Source organism: Lissotriton vulgaris, chromosome 11, assembly GCF_964263255.1.
Source record: "Lissotriton vulgaris chromosome 11, aLisVul1.2, whole genome shotgun sequence".
In the NCBI taxonomy this organism is placed as follows: Eukaryota; Metazoa; Chordata; class Amphibia; order Caudata; family Salamandridae; genus Lissotriton; species Lissotriton vulgaris.
The window spans coordinates 616,584,404-616,604,287 of NC_141699.1; the positions used below are offsets into that span (position 1 = coordinate 616,584,404).

A 19,884-nucleotide genomic window follows, 5' to 3' on the forward strand; every position below is an offset into this window, starting at 1 on the left:
TCCTTTTTCTCTTCGTGACTAAACTCTACATTTGGCTGCAATAATACAGATACCGCGGAACCGAAGCCTCACAGCATAGGACCGCAGGTAATTAATTCATGTGCGTGTAAGATGCGAGCATCGTACATTATTCCAAAAAGACGACAGACATTGAAATTTCACTTTTCTAACCCCTGTATAGGTCACTGTTAAAAGCGCGAAGCTGACAAAAGTGAAGTCTTTGAGCTTTGTCTCGGAAGGTAAACAACAGCCACTATTCAATGCTTTCATTTGATGATAAAGCAATGAACCCCGTTTAAAACTTAGCTTTTATTATGTTTTCTAGCACCAGATAATACTGTCCCAGCAAGCGAGACAAACGCTACACAGCTTAGGCTCGCAGGTAACTCATTTAATTTATAATCAAATAGACATTCAAGCTTGCAAATTTGAAAGTTTTTTCAATAAAACTTTATTGTCACAAATAGGGAGGACACCACCGATAGAAACAACATCAATGATACCAGCAGGTGAGCGTTAATTAAGCCTTTTATGTGGCAAGAGTGTGTTTTATGCAGCAAAAACAACGCATAAGATACTAAAATAAAAGAATTTAAATTTATTTCAGATTAACTCAAATCAAGCAACAGGTAAACATAACATCCTTCCACTCATACTACAAAATTCTTCCAACTAAATGATGCGTCATAGAATAAATTGAACTTCTTTTATATAGATCACAATATAATATCAGGAATCAGACCCGTGAAAAGCATAAAGTTTCCCCTCAAAGTTTGAGGTAAGATTAAAATAGTTGAATTTAATGAATTATGCTAAACAGAAGTAGCAACTGTGAACCTGATAAGCACCAAGAGTAACAGACCCCCGACGAAGGGGCTTTCTAGCCCTGAAATGCATTGGGTTTATGTATTGAATATGATTTGATTATGTTATTATTTTGTTGACATTGATTTGATTGTAATCATGTTATGAAAAATATGCAAAGATAAATGTTGATTGTGAAATGAATTGAATACCAATGATTTAAATACAATTGAAACGTTAAAAAGGTGTAATTGTCCATTGCAAGTAGTGCGCTTTTGAGTTCTGGCAGCCATCAGGGGCCAGGCCATATACAATTATTCAATGGTGATAGCAGGCACCAATCAAAGGCAGCACACAAATCGTACAAACGAATTAGCTAGATAAAAGTGTGCAGTATCCACATACATTCATCCATCAAGTAAGATAAGCATTTTTCGAAATATATTAATATGACATGTTAAAAAAAACATAAAAAAATTAATTATATCTGCCTTCTCGGAAATCGGCATAATCTATGTTCAGACTTTCTTATGTAAAATATTAACACTCAAGTTTGCAATGCTGACTGCATGGCAGAAGAAATTGATTTAATGCACATTTAAGAATTAAATAAGTGGTTGTAAATATGAGCTGTTATGAGAACAGTGATGGTTACTTCTTCTTCCTTTATCTACAGTCTCATCTTTTAGTTTTCTAAAACTTGTCTTTCCTACCTAGGATGCACTGAAAGCTATGGATGCGAAAATCAAGCAAAGGCAATTTGGTATGCTTGTCAATAAATTAAATGACCTCTCTGTAACAATCAGTATAACAGGAAGGTGCCCATTGCCAACTGAGTGGTTTTGTTCTTTAGAATTCTTTTCTTACATTTATCTGGTCAAAAGTTTAAAAACACTCAAATCTCACAATAGTACGAATCGTTATATACTTCAAGCAGCAAACAGAAGATCAGGAAAGTAAGCGAATAGTATGAAAACATAAGATCTTGTGCATAAAATAAATATTCTTTCAGAGAAGTAGCCCTTTCCGTTTTGTATCTGGGTAGACATTTACAGTACACAAAGATGATGATTGGTAAAAAAAACTGTAGAAATAAAATGCGCATTTAGAAATGTGTTTCAGATTCTACATTGCTGTCAATGTTGATAACTTAATGAAATAAACATGTGAACTTTGAAACTAATTGTGTGGCGTATTTCTCTTTCCGGATAGATGATATGTTACATATATATTGCTAGTCGGCATGGTGAACTGACCAGATGGGCAGGGGCCGAAAGTGCAGCTCTGTGTAGGAAAGAGGCCTGGGGTCTACAGAAAAACCCAATCTCCCAGGAATGGGACGCAATGTTAGAAGCCCATAAAAGCATTGATCCTGACGATACCCCTGATGTTTCGCACACACAATAGAATGTAGTACTGATTTTACATAAGGTTATTTAGTGATAGATGCGGGCAAGACATAGAGGTACGTTATCATAACAAAAAAGAATTGTACGGAGTGAGATGAATGCTCAGGATTTTTAATTATGTAGCAAGAGCCAAGAGAGGGGGGGCAGATCATAGACCGGAAGGGGGGTGTTAATGGATCATATTTAGATTTTATTACATATATAAATGTTTATGTCATGACACATGGAAAGTATGTTATAAAAGGATATTTTCTCCTTGATTACGCACATTGATGGATATCATATTTTTGTTCAAAGAACTTCTATGTGGATACTGCCTACTTCTGTGTCAATTCATTCCGTATTGTAGTTTTAATGTATGGAAAAAAAACAATAAAGTTTGTTTAAAAATATATATATATTGCAAGTCGGTCAGCTGCTACTACTACTATAGCAAAACTCAACTGCTCAATACCACCTATATGCAGATGACACTCAAATATACTACAAAATTAAATCACCCAGTGACATCAGACACCCCAATGGCACGCTAACCAAGATCCAAGCCTGGTTTAAGACAAGCCACTTAACCCGGACAAAACAAAATTAATACTGTTCTCTCCCAAAAATAACCACCAACCAATTCAAGCCTGGCTTAAGGAGCTTGATGCCCTTAACTGCTCCCTCATCCTATCCGACTCAGTAAAGTCTCTAGGCATTACCCTAGACAAGAACTTGTCAATGAAGGACCACATCAAGAACTCTGCAAAAAGTGCACTTTACTCTCTAAAACAACTCAAGAAAATTAAACCTTTGATTCCTCAAGATGATCTCAAGACAATTGTACAGTCCCTAGTCCATGCTAAACTGGACTATGGAAACGCCATCCTGACAGGGTCACCAAAAGATCACCTAGCCCCACTAAGGTCAGTTCTTAACATGGCAGCCCAATTCATAACTGGGGGAAAAAGATTTTCTCACATCTCGCCAACCCTCAACGCACTCAACTGGCTTCCCATGGAAGGTAGATGTTCTTATAAACTGGCCTGCATCACACACAAGGCCCTTCACGCCCAATCCTCAAACTACCTAAACAGCAAACTAGTAAAAGCAGGAAAATCCAGAACTATAAGAAGCACCAAGTCACTTCTTCTCATCCTTCCGAAACTGAAAAAGAAAACGACCCAATGCCGGTCATTCTCTGGCAACGTACCCAGGATGTGGAACGCACTCCCTATTGACCTACGTTGCAACCCCTCCTTCGCTTGCTTCAAATAGGGCCTCAAAATCCTTCTCCTCAAACAATACTCCACCGACCAAGTCAACCATCCTAGGCATCTATAACCGAATGGACTCCCCACTCAGTCTGACCTTCAAGGATGGTGGTTATCTGACTTTGTTATCCACCTACGTCTTTTTCCCCTCTCTGGATACATAAGTATTATGTCTTTGCTTATATCTCGATGCCTCCTCATGTCCTGTGATGTCATTCAATCTTTATTTTCCTTTACGTATGTAAAGCGCTCTGATACCCACGGGTCTAGCTAGCGCTATAGAAAACTCTATAAATAAATAAATAAAGCTATGTACACATACTCAGCGGTAAAGGCTGTTTGGCCTCCTACCTGCAAATGTACAGTTCGCAATTTACAATCAAACAAGTCATTGCTATTAAACTCTTACTTTCACTTACCCAATGACAAGGCAGGAAATGGCAGTTCCTAAAAATGCATATGTAATGATCGATCCCAAATTCCGAAAAAAATGTCTCTGTAAACAAAAGGCAATGATAAATTAATGTTATACGTGAAAGAAGATTATTAAAAATTCTGATCCAAGAGTTTGATATGACTGTAAACATTAAGCTACTTGGATGCATGAATATGTTATTGCTTTCCTCTTCTTAGTTTCCCGTGATTCACCTCATATATTTATATTCCTGTTATACCCATGTGGCTAACCCCACGCTATTCAAATATTTTAATGAAATAAAAATGAATAAGCTAGTTTGTAAGCAAAAAAAATGAAAATATGAAAAGGCATCCTGCTTTTCAAGGTGCAGAGAACTCTGGTAAATATACAAATCTTAAATGTTTCATGGGAATTCGTTACATTCACTGTAAAGTTAATTGTAAAGTGAATAAAAGCTTCTACACACATGTACATTTACACTCAATTCGACTTGTAAAGAGAATTTCCAACATAGAAAGACTGAAAATTGAACCTATAGCTTCACAACAAAACTGCAATAATTTGCCGTTATAGCTCAAATCGAAGATCTCCATGATGAGCGGAGCTATCATCGATAACTCTCAACCATCAGCTTTCCCTCCCATGATCACACCCACTTAAAGTACAAATTTCAGCATCTTCCAAAAACGAACTTGAAACAAGTGCTAAATGAGGCAAAACAAATCAAAAGCTCACAAAGCTCATTCTATCCATGCTCAACCCAGTCTATCCATGCTAAGTGTGATGACCTGTCCCACGTTATTACACTAAGCATGCTGGGTCAAGGGATTCATACCCGCACTGGCTGCTGATGCTAGCTGCTTGCACCACACCTCTCTTCTAAGTGGACTGGCAACAGCTCAGATGATGTAGGCGGTGCTGACTCCACTGCTGAAGAAGTCTTAAGCAGACCCAATGGAACTAGCCATCTATAGACCAATTTCAAACCTACAATTCATAAGCCAAATCTATGTAGAGGAAATCACAAAACAACTCCAAGAGTACATGGCAAACAACAACATTATGTAAAACCATTTTGAGGCTAGAGAGTGGTATAAAATCTATGCTAACATTCATTCACGCCTTCCTTTAACCCTAGATTAGGATCAGTGTGCAGCCTTCAGCCTCCTAGTGGATCACTATATTCAATTAAACTAATAAAAAGACTGTTACATACATCTCTTGGCTGGAACAGCTCCTTCCTATTTAATAGGAGTCTAAAAATGAGGATCAGTTGAACCACACTGAGCTGGAAACCCTTTCTCTGTAGTGCAAGCAAGGGATCACAGCTATCGCCACTCATGTTTAATGTCCAAAAAAGCCCTCAGACCAAGGTTATCACTCACAAGCGCCTTGATAAGCAGATGCATGCTAATGGCGTTGATAGACATCTCCAGCTGGAGAGGGACTCAGGAGACCTGTAAGGTTTCTCCCTGCAGCTCATAGCATTCAGCAGAATTTACAGGTAAATGGTCAGGCCATTCTAGGGACAGGATCATTGATTCCCGCTTTGGCAACACCACTGCACACAAGGGTAGTGCAAGTGATGTGGGGGTTGTGGCATGGGATGTGGACACCGTGTGTTTCAAGAAAAAGACATTCCATGAGCCTTTTGACACACTCTGTGTTTGGCAACACTTTAGGTTGCAGTAGTCTTTTGCTTCCAGATCTTAGTTCACACTTGATTTTCCTCCTTGCACTCTTGTTGTTTTCTCTCGTTTAGCTCCTTAATGGTTTTGTTCTCCAGTACTTGGACTGCTAGTCTGCTTGTAATTTTCTGTGTAATTCTCCTGCTGACAGATTTGACCAACTTCAGTTTCCTCCATCTTGTCCTACATGGAACACTGGTCCACACCTTTCCATTTACTGCTTACAGGTGTTCATTAAGTTGTTGGTATGCTTTGCTCTCTCTCTGTGCTTTATTAGGCTGTGATACTGCGGGTGCAAAACAACATTATTTGTGAGCCCTGTAGAGTTGCTGCCTCTATGCTGTTTTCTCTCCATTCCCTCAAATCCCCAGGTAATGTTCCCCACATGGTATCCTCTTGTTACGTGGGGTCAAGTAAATACAATCACTAGGTCAAGTAAATACAATCAATGGAGGGAACCCCTTTTTACAAGGGGTTCCCTGCAGGATCAATCCCCAATTCCAAATCAAAAAAAGAAAATATATATGACATATTTTTGCTACATAGATCAATTAAATGGTCAAAAATACATACTATCCTAAGAAAAGTGTGTCCTCACCAACAGACCAACAATCTCATCAAACTGACAAGAGCCTTTGGGAGGATTTAGAGTTTGTCTGGCAGAGTACTTCATCCAAAACATTGTGGTATGTGTGACGTGAGGTAGACAAGGATAATGGTGATCTGTTGTGCATGTGTTTTTCTGCATCATGGTGATCCCCGTTATCGAAGGAAACATATGTTGTCAATTTGTTCAATAATCCCTTTGGATTTAAACTATGAAGTACATTTATTCACCATATTTCGTTAAAAGCTGACATTTCCGCCCTTAATGGCTTTGGTAGAAGGTCAATAATTTGGAATCTCATTTGTGAGCGACTGTGCTGGCTCAGCAAACATTCTTGCTACTAGAGAGATTTGCTATTGTGAATGAACTTGAAAAGGTGGTCACTGAACCTTACTTTGACAGCTCCAGACGTGTGTCTAGTGTTTGCTATAGGGGCAATTTAGAGTATAGCTAAGAAATTCAGGGCTACACGTCTAATCTTTAACCTCATCCGTGCAGTGCAGATTTACCGCCGGTGCTGGGCCCTAATGAAAACGGGCGTGGTCATGACGGAATGGTTCCGTCATGAGCACAGCTGGACCGATGCTCATGACGGAACCGTTCCGTCATGAGCATCGAAGGGGTTAAAATAGGCATGACTATGGGAGTTAGATCCTTTCTAGACTCACTGAAAAAAAACAATTTGAGAAGGTAAGCCATAGCTAGGAGCTTTTGTGTTAGTTAGACAGTTGATTGTGTGTCGCCCTGATTTATGATCTATGAGTTTTGATCATGTAGTTCCTTATATTATTGTAATTTTTGTCTGCAAACATCAATACCACGAGGGAAATAGTTACAAAAGATTTAGTAAAATGAATGAATGATCACTGTTGCTGTATGATCTGTTGGACAGAAAAAAAATACTGATAAATGCCCAACACTTCCTCTGAACTCTTAAGGTGAGGCTTTAAAAGGTTTTCACAGTTGATCATAGAGGAACCTATTCTCAAAGGTAAATTTACACATGTAGATTTACTCACATAAATTTACTAATCCATTTAGGAGTAACTTTATTATTTTTTGCTATTTGCCATTTCTGAATCTAAAAGTACTTCTAAATGCAGATTAACAAGTCTTTGATCCCTAGTGAAGCCTCCCACACCAGGATTTATGTGTATAAAGTTACTGCTTGTACCCTTTCACATGTAAGCGTAGGTCTCTGCCACCTGAATGGGGATTTCCCTGTGGTAAAGTATATGGAAAAACAATAAAACTGAATAATTTAAAAAAACATCAAACATATTTAATTGAAAAATAAAAAAGTAAATTAACTTAAAATAAATATTTTTAATTAAAAATTAAAAATGTTACAGCATATAACCGCATCAAGTTAAATGTTTAATAAATATTTAATAAAATAAAATTAATTAATTTAATTACTAACGTTATTTTTTTTAAAAATCGAAAATCTCACCCTAAATCTTTTTTAGCAACTCAAATTTTTTTTATTATTTTTAAAACCAAAAAGTAAATATTAATTTATTTAATTTAAAAAATAATTTGAATTCAATATGTTATGACACTAAAATATATAGTATAGTATATATGCAGATTGTTACAAGTTATTTATTACTATTGTTGAGTGTGTGAAGTGGCCCTGGCACCATGAGAGGCGAGTGAGCCTGGTGTGAGTCAAGATGCCCCTTTCCTCCCTCAGCAGTGCTAATAAACAGCATAATATACGGTGCACATCTTCATATATGTTTTTCTTATGTCAATTTTGCTGTGCTGCGGTAATCAACTCAAATTCAATCTTTACATTCAAGTAATCTATTAGTAAATGCATTTATTAGTATAGCTGCTCTAAATAAGGTGACACTACATGTATTATCATTGCTATGGCATATCTTAAGGGTGAGAACCTGAGTACTATGTACATACTTCTGGAAACATAAATTCTCCCAGCCGAACTCTGATTTAAGCATCATGGTTAAAAATGCATATACTTCACAGGCCAGAGGTCTATGGGATCAGTCCACAGCAGAATGGTCTGTCAGATTTAAGAAACCAAAGCGAGAGAGACGAAGCCTTTCAGGCACTCAAAAAAGTGTTCCCAGAGGACCACACATTTGAAGGTGCTTGGTTTCCTGGACAACCATCCAGATTTATAATACTTAAAATGGCTGACATTTTCATTTGTAGGCAGAGTTCATATCTTCAAACAGGTGATGCAGCCCAGAACTTTCTGGAGGGAATCCAGAAAGAGGCTAATTGGGCAAGCAACATCTGGCCATGTTTGCTCAGGCTGTGCATGAAATTGGAGTAGGCTTTGATATCCTCACAATATGTTGAAAACAGGAGTAATAGAATGTATGTGATTAGCAAGGTGCATTGTGCAGCGCCAGAACAGACAGTTAGCTTTAGTTTCCAGCCCGATCCTTTATCTTCCTTCCATCAGGGCCGGCGCTAGGCATGGGCAGTGTGGGCAGCTGCCCAGGGCCTCGCGCTCAGGGGGCCTCGCGCCCCTGTGAAAGGTCACACCTCATCAGCCCACCACAAGGCCCCCTGCCTCTCCTGATTACATTACGGGTGGGGGATGCGACAACCTGAATGGGGGACGGCACAATGGCTGGGCCAGCAATTATGTTGGCCTCACAATGTCAGGGGCAGGGCAGCGCCTCGGTTAAGTACCGGCCATTATCGGCGCTGTTTGTGCATTTTGTATCTAGGCAACAGAAGGCCGGACACAGGTAAAAGGAGGTGGGTGTGGGGAGGAGGGAGCAGCCTTCGAATCTTGATAGGACAGTGTCTCTCATCTTCATTGAATACAGCTAAAGTTTGGTAATAATAATGCCTGTGACATACAGTGGTCGATACATTCTTCCTAGCTCGATAAATGAAAAGCAATTAATTCATTTATGCAGAAACACTATCCGACTCATACTTATCTGACACAGGGGGGCAGTATTACATACAAAACATAAAAATATTTACCGTTCTCGTTGCCATCTAAGATAGGTACAGCTACCACTTTATTTTCTGTCCACTATTAAAGAACACCCCTTCAACTGAGGTTTTTGTTGTTGGTTTTTTTTGTACTCTGATGAGCTCTCAGCAGTGTCTTGGGAAGTGCCTTGTTACTGTTTGAAGGCCCATTGGAGGGGGCCCCCTCCCAAGGCCTTCAAGCACTGGATGGAGCTGCAAGGTCATAGTGTGGGGGGCCCCTTCTCTGGGCCTTGTAGCCTTTGGTGTCTGTTTCAGAAAGCGCAGCAGGAGTGTACATTTTAAGTAGGACTCATTCATATATTGGTGATACATTTGGCAAGTCAGTGAAGGTGGCAATGTATGCCTCTATTGAGCCTGTCCTGGACTACAATATGGTTATCATCTTTGTCATGGCAGTGGGCACCATAGCCATCGGTGGCTATTGGGCAGGAAGCAGAGACGTTAAAAAGTAAGTGAAGCAAAATCAGTGGCAGTGGAAACCACGTTCATAAGTTACTAGTAGAACGCAACAGCACCTTGCCGTTTAAGTATAGTGGACCTTTTAAAAAAGTACTCTACGCTTTAAATTTTGACCTGGGGCTCGCTTTAACATCCTTGGCTACCGTGCTCATTCTCCGCCCACAACAGTTTTGAGCTGTGCCAGAGGTTAACACCTAACTTTTTAGCATTATTATATGTATCTTTTGGTGACAAACATCCCCGTGATTCAAATACGTGTTCAGTAATATCCAAATTGATCTTTAGTGCTTCAACATCAACCATATAGTTTTAGAATGTAAATATTTTATTTTTTACTAGATAGTTCGAACCCCTTACGTCCCAGGTCTGATACCTTGGAGATAAGTATGCATCTGGATGCTCTCCCATGATTGTGTTGTTTTAGAGCTGGAATTTCGTTGACACAGGCCAAATATACAATGAAGTGTCTCAGTTACATTTAGTGATCTTTGAATCCCTGGAACTGACCAGGGTAGTACTGTCTTCTTGACTCCACATGTTGTCACGTAAAAACACACCACTGTGACTGGGTTTGAGTATTATGGGTTATAAAAACAAGCATTGGCATAGCCAATAGGTCTCGCTTTTGGGACCTTCTAAGTATTTAGTTATGCAGCACAATATCTTTGGTGCAACCACATTAACTGTTGCATGGCTAAACACTTATAAGGTCCCAAAGGCGAGACCTATTGGCTATGCCAATGCTTGGTGTGGTTGTGTATTTGTGTGGTTGTGTGTGTGTGGTTGTTTGTGTAGTTGTGTGTGGTTGTGTGTGTGTGGTTGTGCATGTGTGGTTGTGTGTGTGTGGTTGTGGTTGTGTGTGTGGTTGTGTGTGTGGTTGTGTGTGTGGTAGTGTGTGTGTGGTGTTGTGGTTGTGGTGTTGTGGTTGTGTGGTTGTGTGTGTGTTCGTATGTGGTTGTGTGGTTGTGTGTGGTGTTGTGGTGGTGTGGTTGTGATTGTGTGTGTGGTTGTGTGGTTGTGTGTGGTTCTGGTTGTGTGTGTGTGTGTGTTTCAGTTTGAGTTTGAGTTTAAAATTATTTATAGAGCGCAACGTACACCTGGCGGTTTCTTGGCGCTATAAGATGCTGAGCCCAAGAGGGCAGGAGGCAGGGGAGAGTGGATAAAACGGTTTATTGGGAAAAAGCTTGAGAAAATAGAAAAGTTTTTAGGGCCTTGCGAAAAAGTGTGTATTGGGGGCAGGATCTGAGATGGGCCGGGAGAGAGTTCCAGAAAGCAGGGGCGAGTGTAGAAAATTTCGTGCCACCCCACTTTTTGCGTTTAAAGCGAGGAACTGTGAGCAATTGTTGGGCAGATGAGCGTAGCTCCCTGACAGGGACATAGGGTTTGATTTCAGAGGAGATAAAGGCAGGCGCTGCGCCGGCCCGGGCCTGAAAGATGATGCAGCCCAGCTTGAACTGGGTTCGTTCACTGATAGGAAGCCAGTGTAGAGACTTGAGAAGGGGAGTGACATGATGGGATTTGGCCAAGTTGAAAACCAGGCGAGCCGCCTGGTTTTGGACCAGCTGGAGTCGTCTCATGCTATAGGCGGGCATCTGTTTCAGGATATGAGCAGGGCAGGGATCCAGAGGGGAACCTGATTTGACCAATGGCAGGAGGGAGAGGAAGGATTCTTTTGTAAGAAGGGGCAGGGAATCAAGGCGAGCCGAGACTGTGTGTGGTTGTGTGTGTGGGTGTGTGTGGTTGTGTGTGTGGTTGTGTGTGTGTGGTTGTGTGTGTGGTTGTGTGTGTTGGTGTGTGTGGTTGTGTGTGTGGTTGTGTGTGTGGGTGTGTGTGGTTGTGTGTGTGGGTGGGTGTGGTTGTGTGTGTGGGTGTGTGTGGTTGTGTGTGTGGTTGTGTGTGGTTGTGTGTGTGTGGTTGTGTGTGTGGTTGTGTGTGTGGTTGTATGTGGTTGTGTGTGGTTGTGGTTTGTGTGTGTGTGTGTGTGGTTGTTTGTATGGTTGTGTGTGTGGTTGTGTGTGTGTGGGTGTGTGTGTGTGGTTGTTTGATTGCAATATTTCCTTTTATCTGGATATTTGCTCACCTGTTTTCCATCCCCTCTACTTTTTGTCCATGTTACTGATATACACATTAGTTAGCTTCAGTGATGCCAAATAAGATCAATAGTACTGTGATATTACTTTCTGTGATGTCACTTCTTGTGACGCAATATTCAATTGGGGGGGCCTCACATCTTACCTTTCGCCGGGGGCCTCAGAAGGCCTAGGACCGGCCCTGCCTTCCATCCATTAGCGACTTCGAAAACCATGTATTTTGGAGCCCGGAATACGAACCTTGATAACTTTGAGTGACTTCATTGAACCGAACTGATTGCAGTTACACTTCATAGGCATGTTTATGTCATGACACTTAAATATAACTTTAAAACAACACAAAATCGAACATCCACTGATACAAAGATTTACATTTGTTTGAAGATAGTGGCAGGGGGCGTATGGAAGTTTTGGACTTTGGATTGGCCAGTATAGGTGCCAATCATTCAGATTCAAGTCTTTAGGAAGAGTTGAGGAAGTGACGTAGTAATTTGAATGCTTTATTAAGTTTTGGTGTAAATAATACAAATAATTTGGACAACTTAATTTCAACATTAATAGCTGTATTATCTAAATGCATCATGTATGTAAAACACACAATACAGAACACACAATACACAGTTGTAGCTCATATTTGGCACAATTGGAAATCCACCTGTAAGAAACATTCTGCTCATTCCATGCAGAAAGTTTCGATTAAACATGTCTAGTAAATCTCTATTATTCCAAAGAAGAAGTATTGTTTTCAGCAATTACCTTTTTCAAACTGTATCCAGCGTGAAATATAATTGGAGGTAGAAGTACATTAAAGAACACTTCAGGATCAAATGTCATCTGCCAAGAAAAACAACAGATGATTAAACTCAGAAGACATAAACACTAGTTCATTATACAAGAGTAGCTATTGCAATATTGTGTAAACTCTTCCTGGGGTGTTTATTTTGTTAAGAATTTGGCTGGAAGTTTGTACATGGACTCAGCAGTTAGACTGTATCCTTGCCTGGCAAAGAGTTTCTAGTATTACTGCTTTTATATGAATATTATTTCTTGAATGAAAAATAATGCACTTAGTGAGTGAGTGATGGGTATTCCTATCGCTAAAATTCTCCTTAACTCATTAAGCTATATCTTCAACTGCAACAGAAAGAACTTCCGAGTGCTGAAAGCCCTGAAGATAAAGTCAGCTTTGGTAAACTCGGGAGGGTCAAAAGAGTTTTATCAGTGAAGTAAATAAGATGTAGATGTTCTTTCCTCGTCACCGCTTAAGCTCAGGTGTAGGCATGTGTTTACAGTTCTATATAAGGATTCAGATCCCAGAATTGGGTTCAGAGAATTGCTAGCCTAAGGCTTTCATCTCTTTAAGGATGTGACCTCCATGCTTGGGCAAGCTGAACGATCATTGGAAGATCCTGAGGCTGTTATTTAGTGATGATTCCTGCTGAATCATAATGGGTAACTAAGGATTTAACAGTTTTTATTCGGTTTTATCAACTTTAGACATTAGCAGTTGAAGAAGGATGAGATCAACAAGTGGGTGTTATTCTTTTTTAGACATTAACAACTGTAGCAGGATAAGAACAAAAACAGATAGCAATTTACAGATACAACACAATTTCAGTACATGTAAGAAATCAATGGTCAGTATCTGCACAAACAATAGGCAAGTAGTAAATTGCAGTGGCTCATAATTATGTAAAATGTCTGAGTCCTTCGGTTATGCGCTGCAGAGTAAAAATTGTCTTCCTATGGCCGACGTTACGATGAGAGTCGGGCGGTCGGAGGCTATCCGAGCCTCAGCAGTTTCAGTACAGACTGATGCTGAAAGTGAAACCAGCCAGTCATTCCAGTTGGATTCCAACGGGCTCAAGGAGCCCGCCGGCTAGTTTGAGACCGGCACGTAATCCCTATGGATGGCGTTTCTGCCACAGTGATTATGATGTTGTTTTCTGACAGGCTTTCTATGTCGGGCTTTCTGACATGAAAAGCCTGTCTGAAAGCGACATTGGAGGCCCCTAGCAGGGCCCCCTCCACCATGTGGCAGGCACCCTGTGCAGGGATGTACGGATTTTCCCAATTGTCTATGGGAGCTTGTACTACGGGCAGTTTACGGCAGCAGCACAAGCTCACATAGCCAAATGGTGCAGTCGCGTTGTAATTCTAGTGTCGGGACCGCCGACCGGAGGTCGGTCTGTCCCGACACAGCAATGGTGCTGGGCGGACGTAAGTCCATCCAACATCGTAATTAGGCACTTTGTGTCCTAGTAGGATGACGGGGACCCAATGAAAAATGGGGATGGGTTGCAGAATTTGGAATAAGAAACGAAAGGAAGCACAATTGATATTGGTAAAATGCTTACCATATTATGATGGAGGGGGAGGGGAGCCGTGGACCTGGGGCTTTTAAATTAGGCCGGTGAGGGAGAGATGTCCTCTTCAGCCAGTTCCTTGTACTGAATAAGCATTGCAACTCAGGCAGTGGCTATGGTATGCCGGCATATACGACTGGCCCCCCCAGTGCAGTGCAGAGCTTTCTGCCTCATCCCATCTAAGTGGTGTCATGTGCCATTGGGAGAGAGTCAGGGCATGCTGAGCTCTTCAGTGCATGGTTAGTAAAAGATTGGCCAACAGGAGGGCAAGTTTGGCGAAGCGCACCCGAACCATGGGATTTTTTTTGTCTGTGAAAAATACCTAAGGTGGTAGCTTCCCATGAATTTACCGTGGTAAGTTCTGTGACTGTGGTAAATGAAGTATATATTGTGTGCCAATAAGTTGCTATGCTGAGGCAGAACCAAAGCATGTGCTGAAAGTTGGCAACCTGGGTGAGACATCTAGGACAAGCAACGTTGGATGCAGGGATAATATGATTAAGTCCAGAAGGTGTAAGGTAGGCCCTGTGAAGGATCATATATTAAATATGTTTAAATTGAGTATTTATCAGAACAGTCTTAGAGTACTCCTGCGCTCTAGATCACTCGATGGAGTGAAGAGGTCTTGTAAAGTCCTTCTCTCAGAGGTGATGAAGGTAAACTATAGAGATGTTCATGTGTTCCCTAATAGCTTTGTATAGCCATGTGATGCAATATCAACCTCCCACCCATAAGGTATAGAGTATGTATCACCGTGTGGGTAGGCGGTTCATCATCTAGTGCTCGCCATAATGATCCAAGTGCCACCCGCAATTGCACATATGTTGGTAACTGTTATGGGGAAATATTGTGGTCCTGATGAATTTGCTCAAATGTAAGGATCTTGGCATCTTGGAAAAGGTCTCCCACCATTTCCAAGGGGTGTGCATGCCATTCCGACAGCTGATCATCCGTAAGGGGACCTTAGGGCCCCGGTAGGCCCTTGAGGGGAATATTAGGTAGTATGGGTGCGATTTTACTTGTGAGCTGGAAAACCCTAATTAGGCATTTATGGGTGATCCACCCTGTGTAGGGACCAGGAGCAATATATCATGATAGTGAGGTATAAGAGCTGGCATATTATATATATATGCTTGTCTCATAAAGGTTTTTTAATGCCAGCCATAGGGATACCCATTGGAACTGTGTCAGAAGGTAGTAAGTTTCAAACAATGGTGCCCCACGCCCACCATGACCCATTGGCAGCTGAAGTTTTTGAAGAGCCACACATCGCCTACCGTTGTGCCACAACAGGTCCCCCAAAAATTGATCCAAATCACGGAAAAGGCTACTTATGGGAAACACCGGAACATTTACAAAATACCATAGAAAGCAGGGAATGAAGATCATTTTAGACAATGCTATCCTACCTATGAGTGCATCCGGGAACCGTTGCTAGAAGCGGACTTTGGATCTAAGGGGGATGTAGGCATGTTTCAGGTTAACCTCAAACAGATCTTTTTGGGAGTGGTATAAAGAAACCCCTAGGTAACGGACCGCAGCTGTCCTCCGGGCTAGCGGAGTGTCACCCATTTGGATTACCTGATGGGGGCATTGCTACGAAATGGAAAGGCGCATGTTTTCCCCCAGTTCACTCAGAGGCCAGCTACTTCCTCAAAGTCCCAGAAAGTAGTCGATAATAACGGACTTGTCTGCTTAAGCATCTCGGATAAATAATAATATGTCATCAGCATAGAATGACATAGCGTGTATAATTCTGTCTATAGCATGGGTACTCACAAAATTGGTCTGTGATGTGACCAAGGGCCGCACTGATACCAGAGGTTTGTGGTAAGGTGGGTGTGAGGGAAGCTAGCCGTATACATCAATTGTCCGAATTGCACAATGTGAAACCAAAAACTTGGGATTAATTCCAGCTTCTCCGCTTAACCAAATTGTGTGATCCTAGGCAATTATTTTATTTAGCTTTCCCTTCTTTTTCTTCATTATCACATATGAGGATCTCAAAATACATGACTTCTGGATGTGGGCTGTACAAAGCCTTCTCCAGTGTTTGATTTAATAAACTATATGTTGTTAATGTATTATAGAAACCTCAGTCCCCAAAAACTGCACATGACAACTCACTTGTCTCTTCATACATTATTGGCATTGTTATCAGGGTGTAGGGCACAATGTAAGTTTTTCAATGCATGTTTGAAAACGACCACTTAAAAAAAAACTTCTCAATGCACTGATAATCTGATGTACTAATGTGAAATGATTCTGCATGTTAATGAATTATTAACAGACGTTACCATACTTTTACTGCAAGATGTCTTTATAAACGAAGGTGTTCCTAAAGTTAAGTGGTTTAGGACACCCTAGTTGCTTCCTTCGTTTAATGTCAATTAACCTTTACACAAATGCTTGCCGGTTTATTTTACATATGTTTTATGTTAGTATTAAGTCATGTAAACATTAGCCCCGTGCTGCTCTTGATCAGGGGGACGCATGTACAGGTCAGGAGGGCCGCATGTGGCCCCGGGCCGTACATTGAGTATCACTGGTCTAGAGGGATCCCTCACTTTTGACCCTAGAAATGACGGGGTTGAGTCAGCGGCTCCATGGCGATTGTGAATAGGATAGAGGATAGAGGGAAGCCCCAATACGTGCCACGACCTATTGGAAAGGGGGGTGAAATCAAGAGGCCAATGAGCACATTAAATGACGGGTTTGTGTACAACAGCTTTGTATAGATCACCAGGCATTTACACAGGCCTGCTGCCCCTAAAACCTCGAAGAGGTACTCCCAAAACAAAGAATCAAAGGCCTTCTTGAGGTCCAAAATGAGGCATGCTGCCTATGAGTAGCACAACAAGGCTTGATCCATTACATGGAAGAGTCGCCTAATATTATTAGACATGTTCGGTTCAGGTACAAATCCATTTTGGTCGGGATGAATGAGGGCAGGAAGTACACTTATGTATTGATTCTCTGGGACTTTGCTGAGTATTTTTAAGTCGGCGCCCAATATGGCCAATAGGAGATAGGAACAGAGGGGGGTGGACTCCCGATTAGGCTTCGGCAGGCATACTAGAAGAGTTTCATGGAGTGAGGTTGGGAGAATGCCGTAGGCTAGGGATTCATTATACACCTCAACTTAATGTGGAGCCAGACTGACTGAGAACCAATCATAATATTCAGTTGGAACCCCATCTAGCCCTGGGGTCTTATTATGGGCTAGGTCATGTATTGCTTTCTTTACCTCAGCCACAGTAGTGAGTTTGACTAACTCCTCTCGTAGCAAAGCGTTCATAGTGGGAAGGGGGAGGGGTGTTAGGAAACATCTTATTGAGCCAGGGGTGGGGTGGGAGGCACCCTGCATAGTATGAGCTAAAAGCTTGTAATATAGCTGGTTGGGATCTCAAATTGGGCCTGTGGCAGGGGCGATTACTGTGATTCAGGAAATATTTGTTTCCTGTCAAGCCAACCATGGCAGTATATGACCAGGTTTGTCCTCCGTAGTGTGAATGCAGGCTGTGTATTCTGTGAAATTATAACAGTGGTGGCTTGTCGTGTCTTGGCATCAATCAAGGCACGGCGCGTCAGATCATCAAGCAAACCCCAGCTAAGTCTTGAGCTCAGAAGCCCCTAGTAACCACTTTGAAGAAATTCCATTCAACAGCACGGTTGGTGGCTGTGCCATGATTTTCCTGAACATACTGGGCTAATTGGGTTAAATGGGTATTGTAAACTACCGGGTCATCTAGTGAATCTTTAGATAAGCTCCAGGCAGGAACTGGTGGGCAAAGAGTACCCTACTCAATGTCCACTGTATGTGCAGCATGGTCTGAGCACAGAGCACGTAGTCTGAGTGTAGAAGACATGGAACTAAGTCCTGAGAACTTATAAAGCGGTCTAAGCTAATGTAAAGATTATGTGGTGCCGAATAATGTGAGTAAAGGAGTAGATGTGGGCTATGGGCTCTCCACGAATCGAGAAAAGACCGCTGTGGAGCCCATCCAAATAACTGCCTAAAGTGTTGATGAGCTGGGGCATGAAGAAACGAGGGGGGGAGTTCAAGGGAAACATCTAGTATGTTGTTATAAGCGCCACCTAGTATCCATGGGATACCTACATATTGAGCTAGGCTTCTTGATAGAGTCGTCCAGAATGAATTTTCTCTGAAATTGGTGCATAGATACAACCTAAGAGGACAGGCTCGCCATCCAACCGACCCTCCACAAAAACATATCTGCCCTCCTTATCAATGACTATGTTTTGGGTTTGAAAAGGGGTACCTAGGCATTTCCAGAGCTGTGCCCTCCGGGCGAATACTGTATATGTTGCACTGTGAACTGTACCACTCCATCGCCTACTGGACCTCTTCACAACAGGCTTTGTGGACAATGCAGAGGACCTTAAAGCAGATCCTTGATTCCAAAAGAAGCTATTGAAGTCTGTCTCTGCTATTCTGATTGATTAACGCTGTGCTAGTTCAGGAATATTCTGCCTCCCCGGTTTCATTATTTTTAAAGCAAGGCAATTAGGTTCTTTGATAGCCCTGAGTACATGACATTACAATACTCAAGGTGCGACAAGACCAAAGCACTTATGAGCTCAACATGATCAGTTGGTAGGACAGAAATCATTTTTCAGAATTAAAAACTCAGGGACAGTCGACTTTCACTTTCCCTGTAAGGAGTCAAGTTTGGGTGCCTGGAGATGGTTGCACTTAATTTGGAACCTTTTGGATCATCTTTGAATGTCATACAATTTGGAGATATCACTGGTTAAAGCCCCAGGCAGCACCTAACCGTGAATGATCAGGCTTTGGTTGATCCAGGTAGGACCATTGACTCCTGTGGGTGACCCAACCACTAGAATCATTTGACGTTCCATGGTGGATTCCATTATACAAGGCCCTGTAAGGAAAGGCCCCCCAAGACCAATCAAGTGAGTACTGGCTTACTAGCCTATCAGGTCTATTTTAAAATCAGGATTGCCAGTTCTGTCCTTCACAGGTAACTGGGCACCAAGGACTAACTGACTTCATCTGTCAGCTGTGCCCTTAATTGAGCCTGGGGGACTCCAGAGACTTTGCTGGAAAACGTCCTGGATGTCTCAGTGGTGGATTTTATTGAGGCATCTATTTTAAGGGCTGCCAACCCCTTTTCAGAATTTAGTACCAGTGTGATACTCAAGTTTGGTCCAGGACTACAGTTGGATCCAAAGTTCCTACATCTATGTGCCTTACCCACTCTTTTAGGTCACTTTTCTGGAGAACAGCCGTCATTAACGTTTAGGATTAGAAGTTTCTGGGGATCGCAGAATTGATACAAAGTTGGCCTTAAAGAAAAATCTAGTCCCTGGCACTGCAATGTATGTTTGGAGTTGTATCTTGGCCCCAAAAAGTCTGGATCTTTCTGTTGGTTTCTAAAGATTTTAGGGGCATATTATCAAGGGGGTTTATCTCCGCTTTTTTGGCTTTAAAAGCCAAGAAAGCGGAGATAAAATTATCTCCCTATTACCAAGCTGTCGCTAACACCAGTTAGCGACAGCTAGTAGGAGATAGCGACCATCTTGGGCCCCACTTTGCATGTCAGTGATATTTATCACTAATGAGATGCAAAGTGGGCGTGCCAAGATGTTAGAGACTGAAAACAGTCGCTAACATCGCTATCTCCTATTACCAACTTTTGGAGATATTCGCGCTAAGCGCGAATATCTCCAAAAGCTAACACCTGCCCTGAGCAGTTCTTAGCCATGTTATCCAATGGGAGGTGGATAACATGGCTAAGAGCATTTGCTCGATAATGCATG

General features: G+C 41.6%; 1 protein-coding gene across 1 annotated transcript in view; it reads right to left on the reverse strand.

The window, feature by feature from the left end:
• The window catches only part of SLC9A9 (solute carrier family 9 member A9), a 3,064,289-nt gene that overhangs the window by 2,857,830 nt on the left and 186,575 nt on the right, over positions 1-19,884 (reverse strand). The window contains exons 3-4 of the mRNA XM_086943725.1: positions 12,470-12,547; positions 3,886-3,962 (exon numbers count right to left, since the gene is read on the reverse strand). Of these exons, the coding sequence (XP_086799851.1) occupies positions 3,886-3,962; positions 12,470-12,547 (155 nt within the window). The remainder of the gene's footprint in view (positions 1-3,885; positions 3,963-12,469; positions 12,548-19,884) is intronic.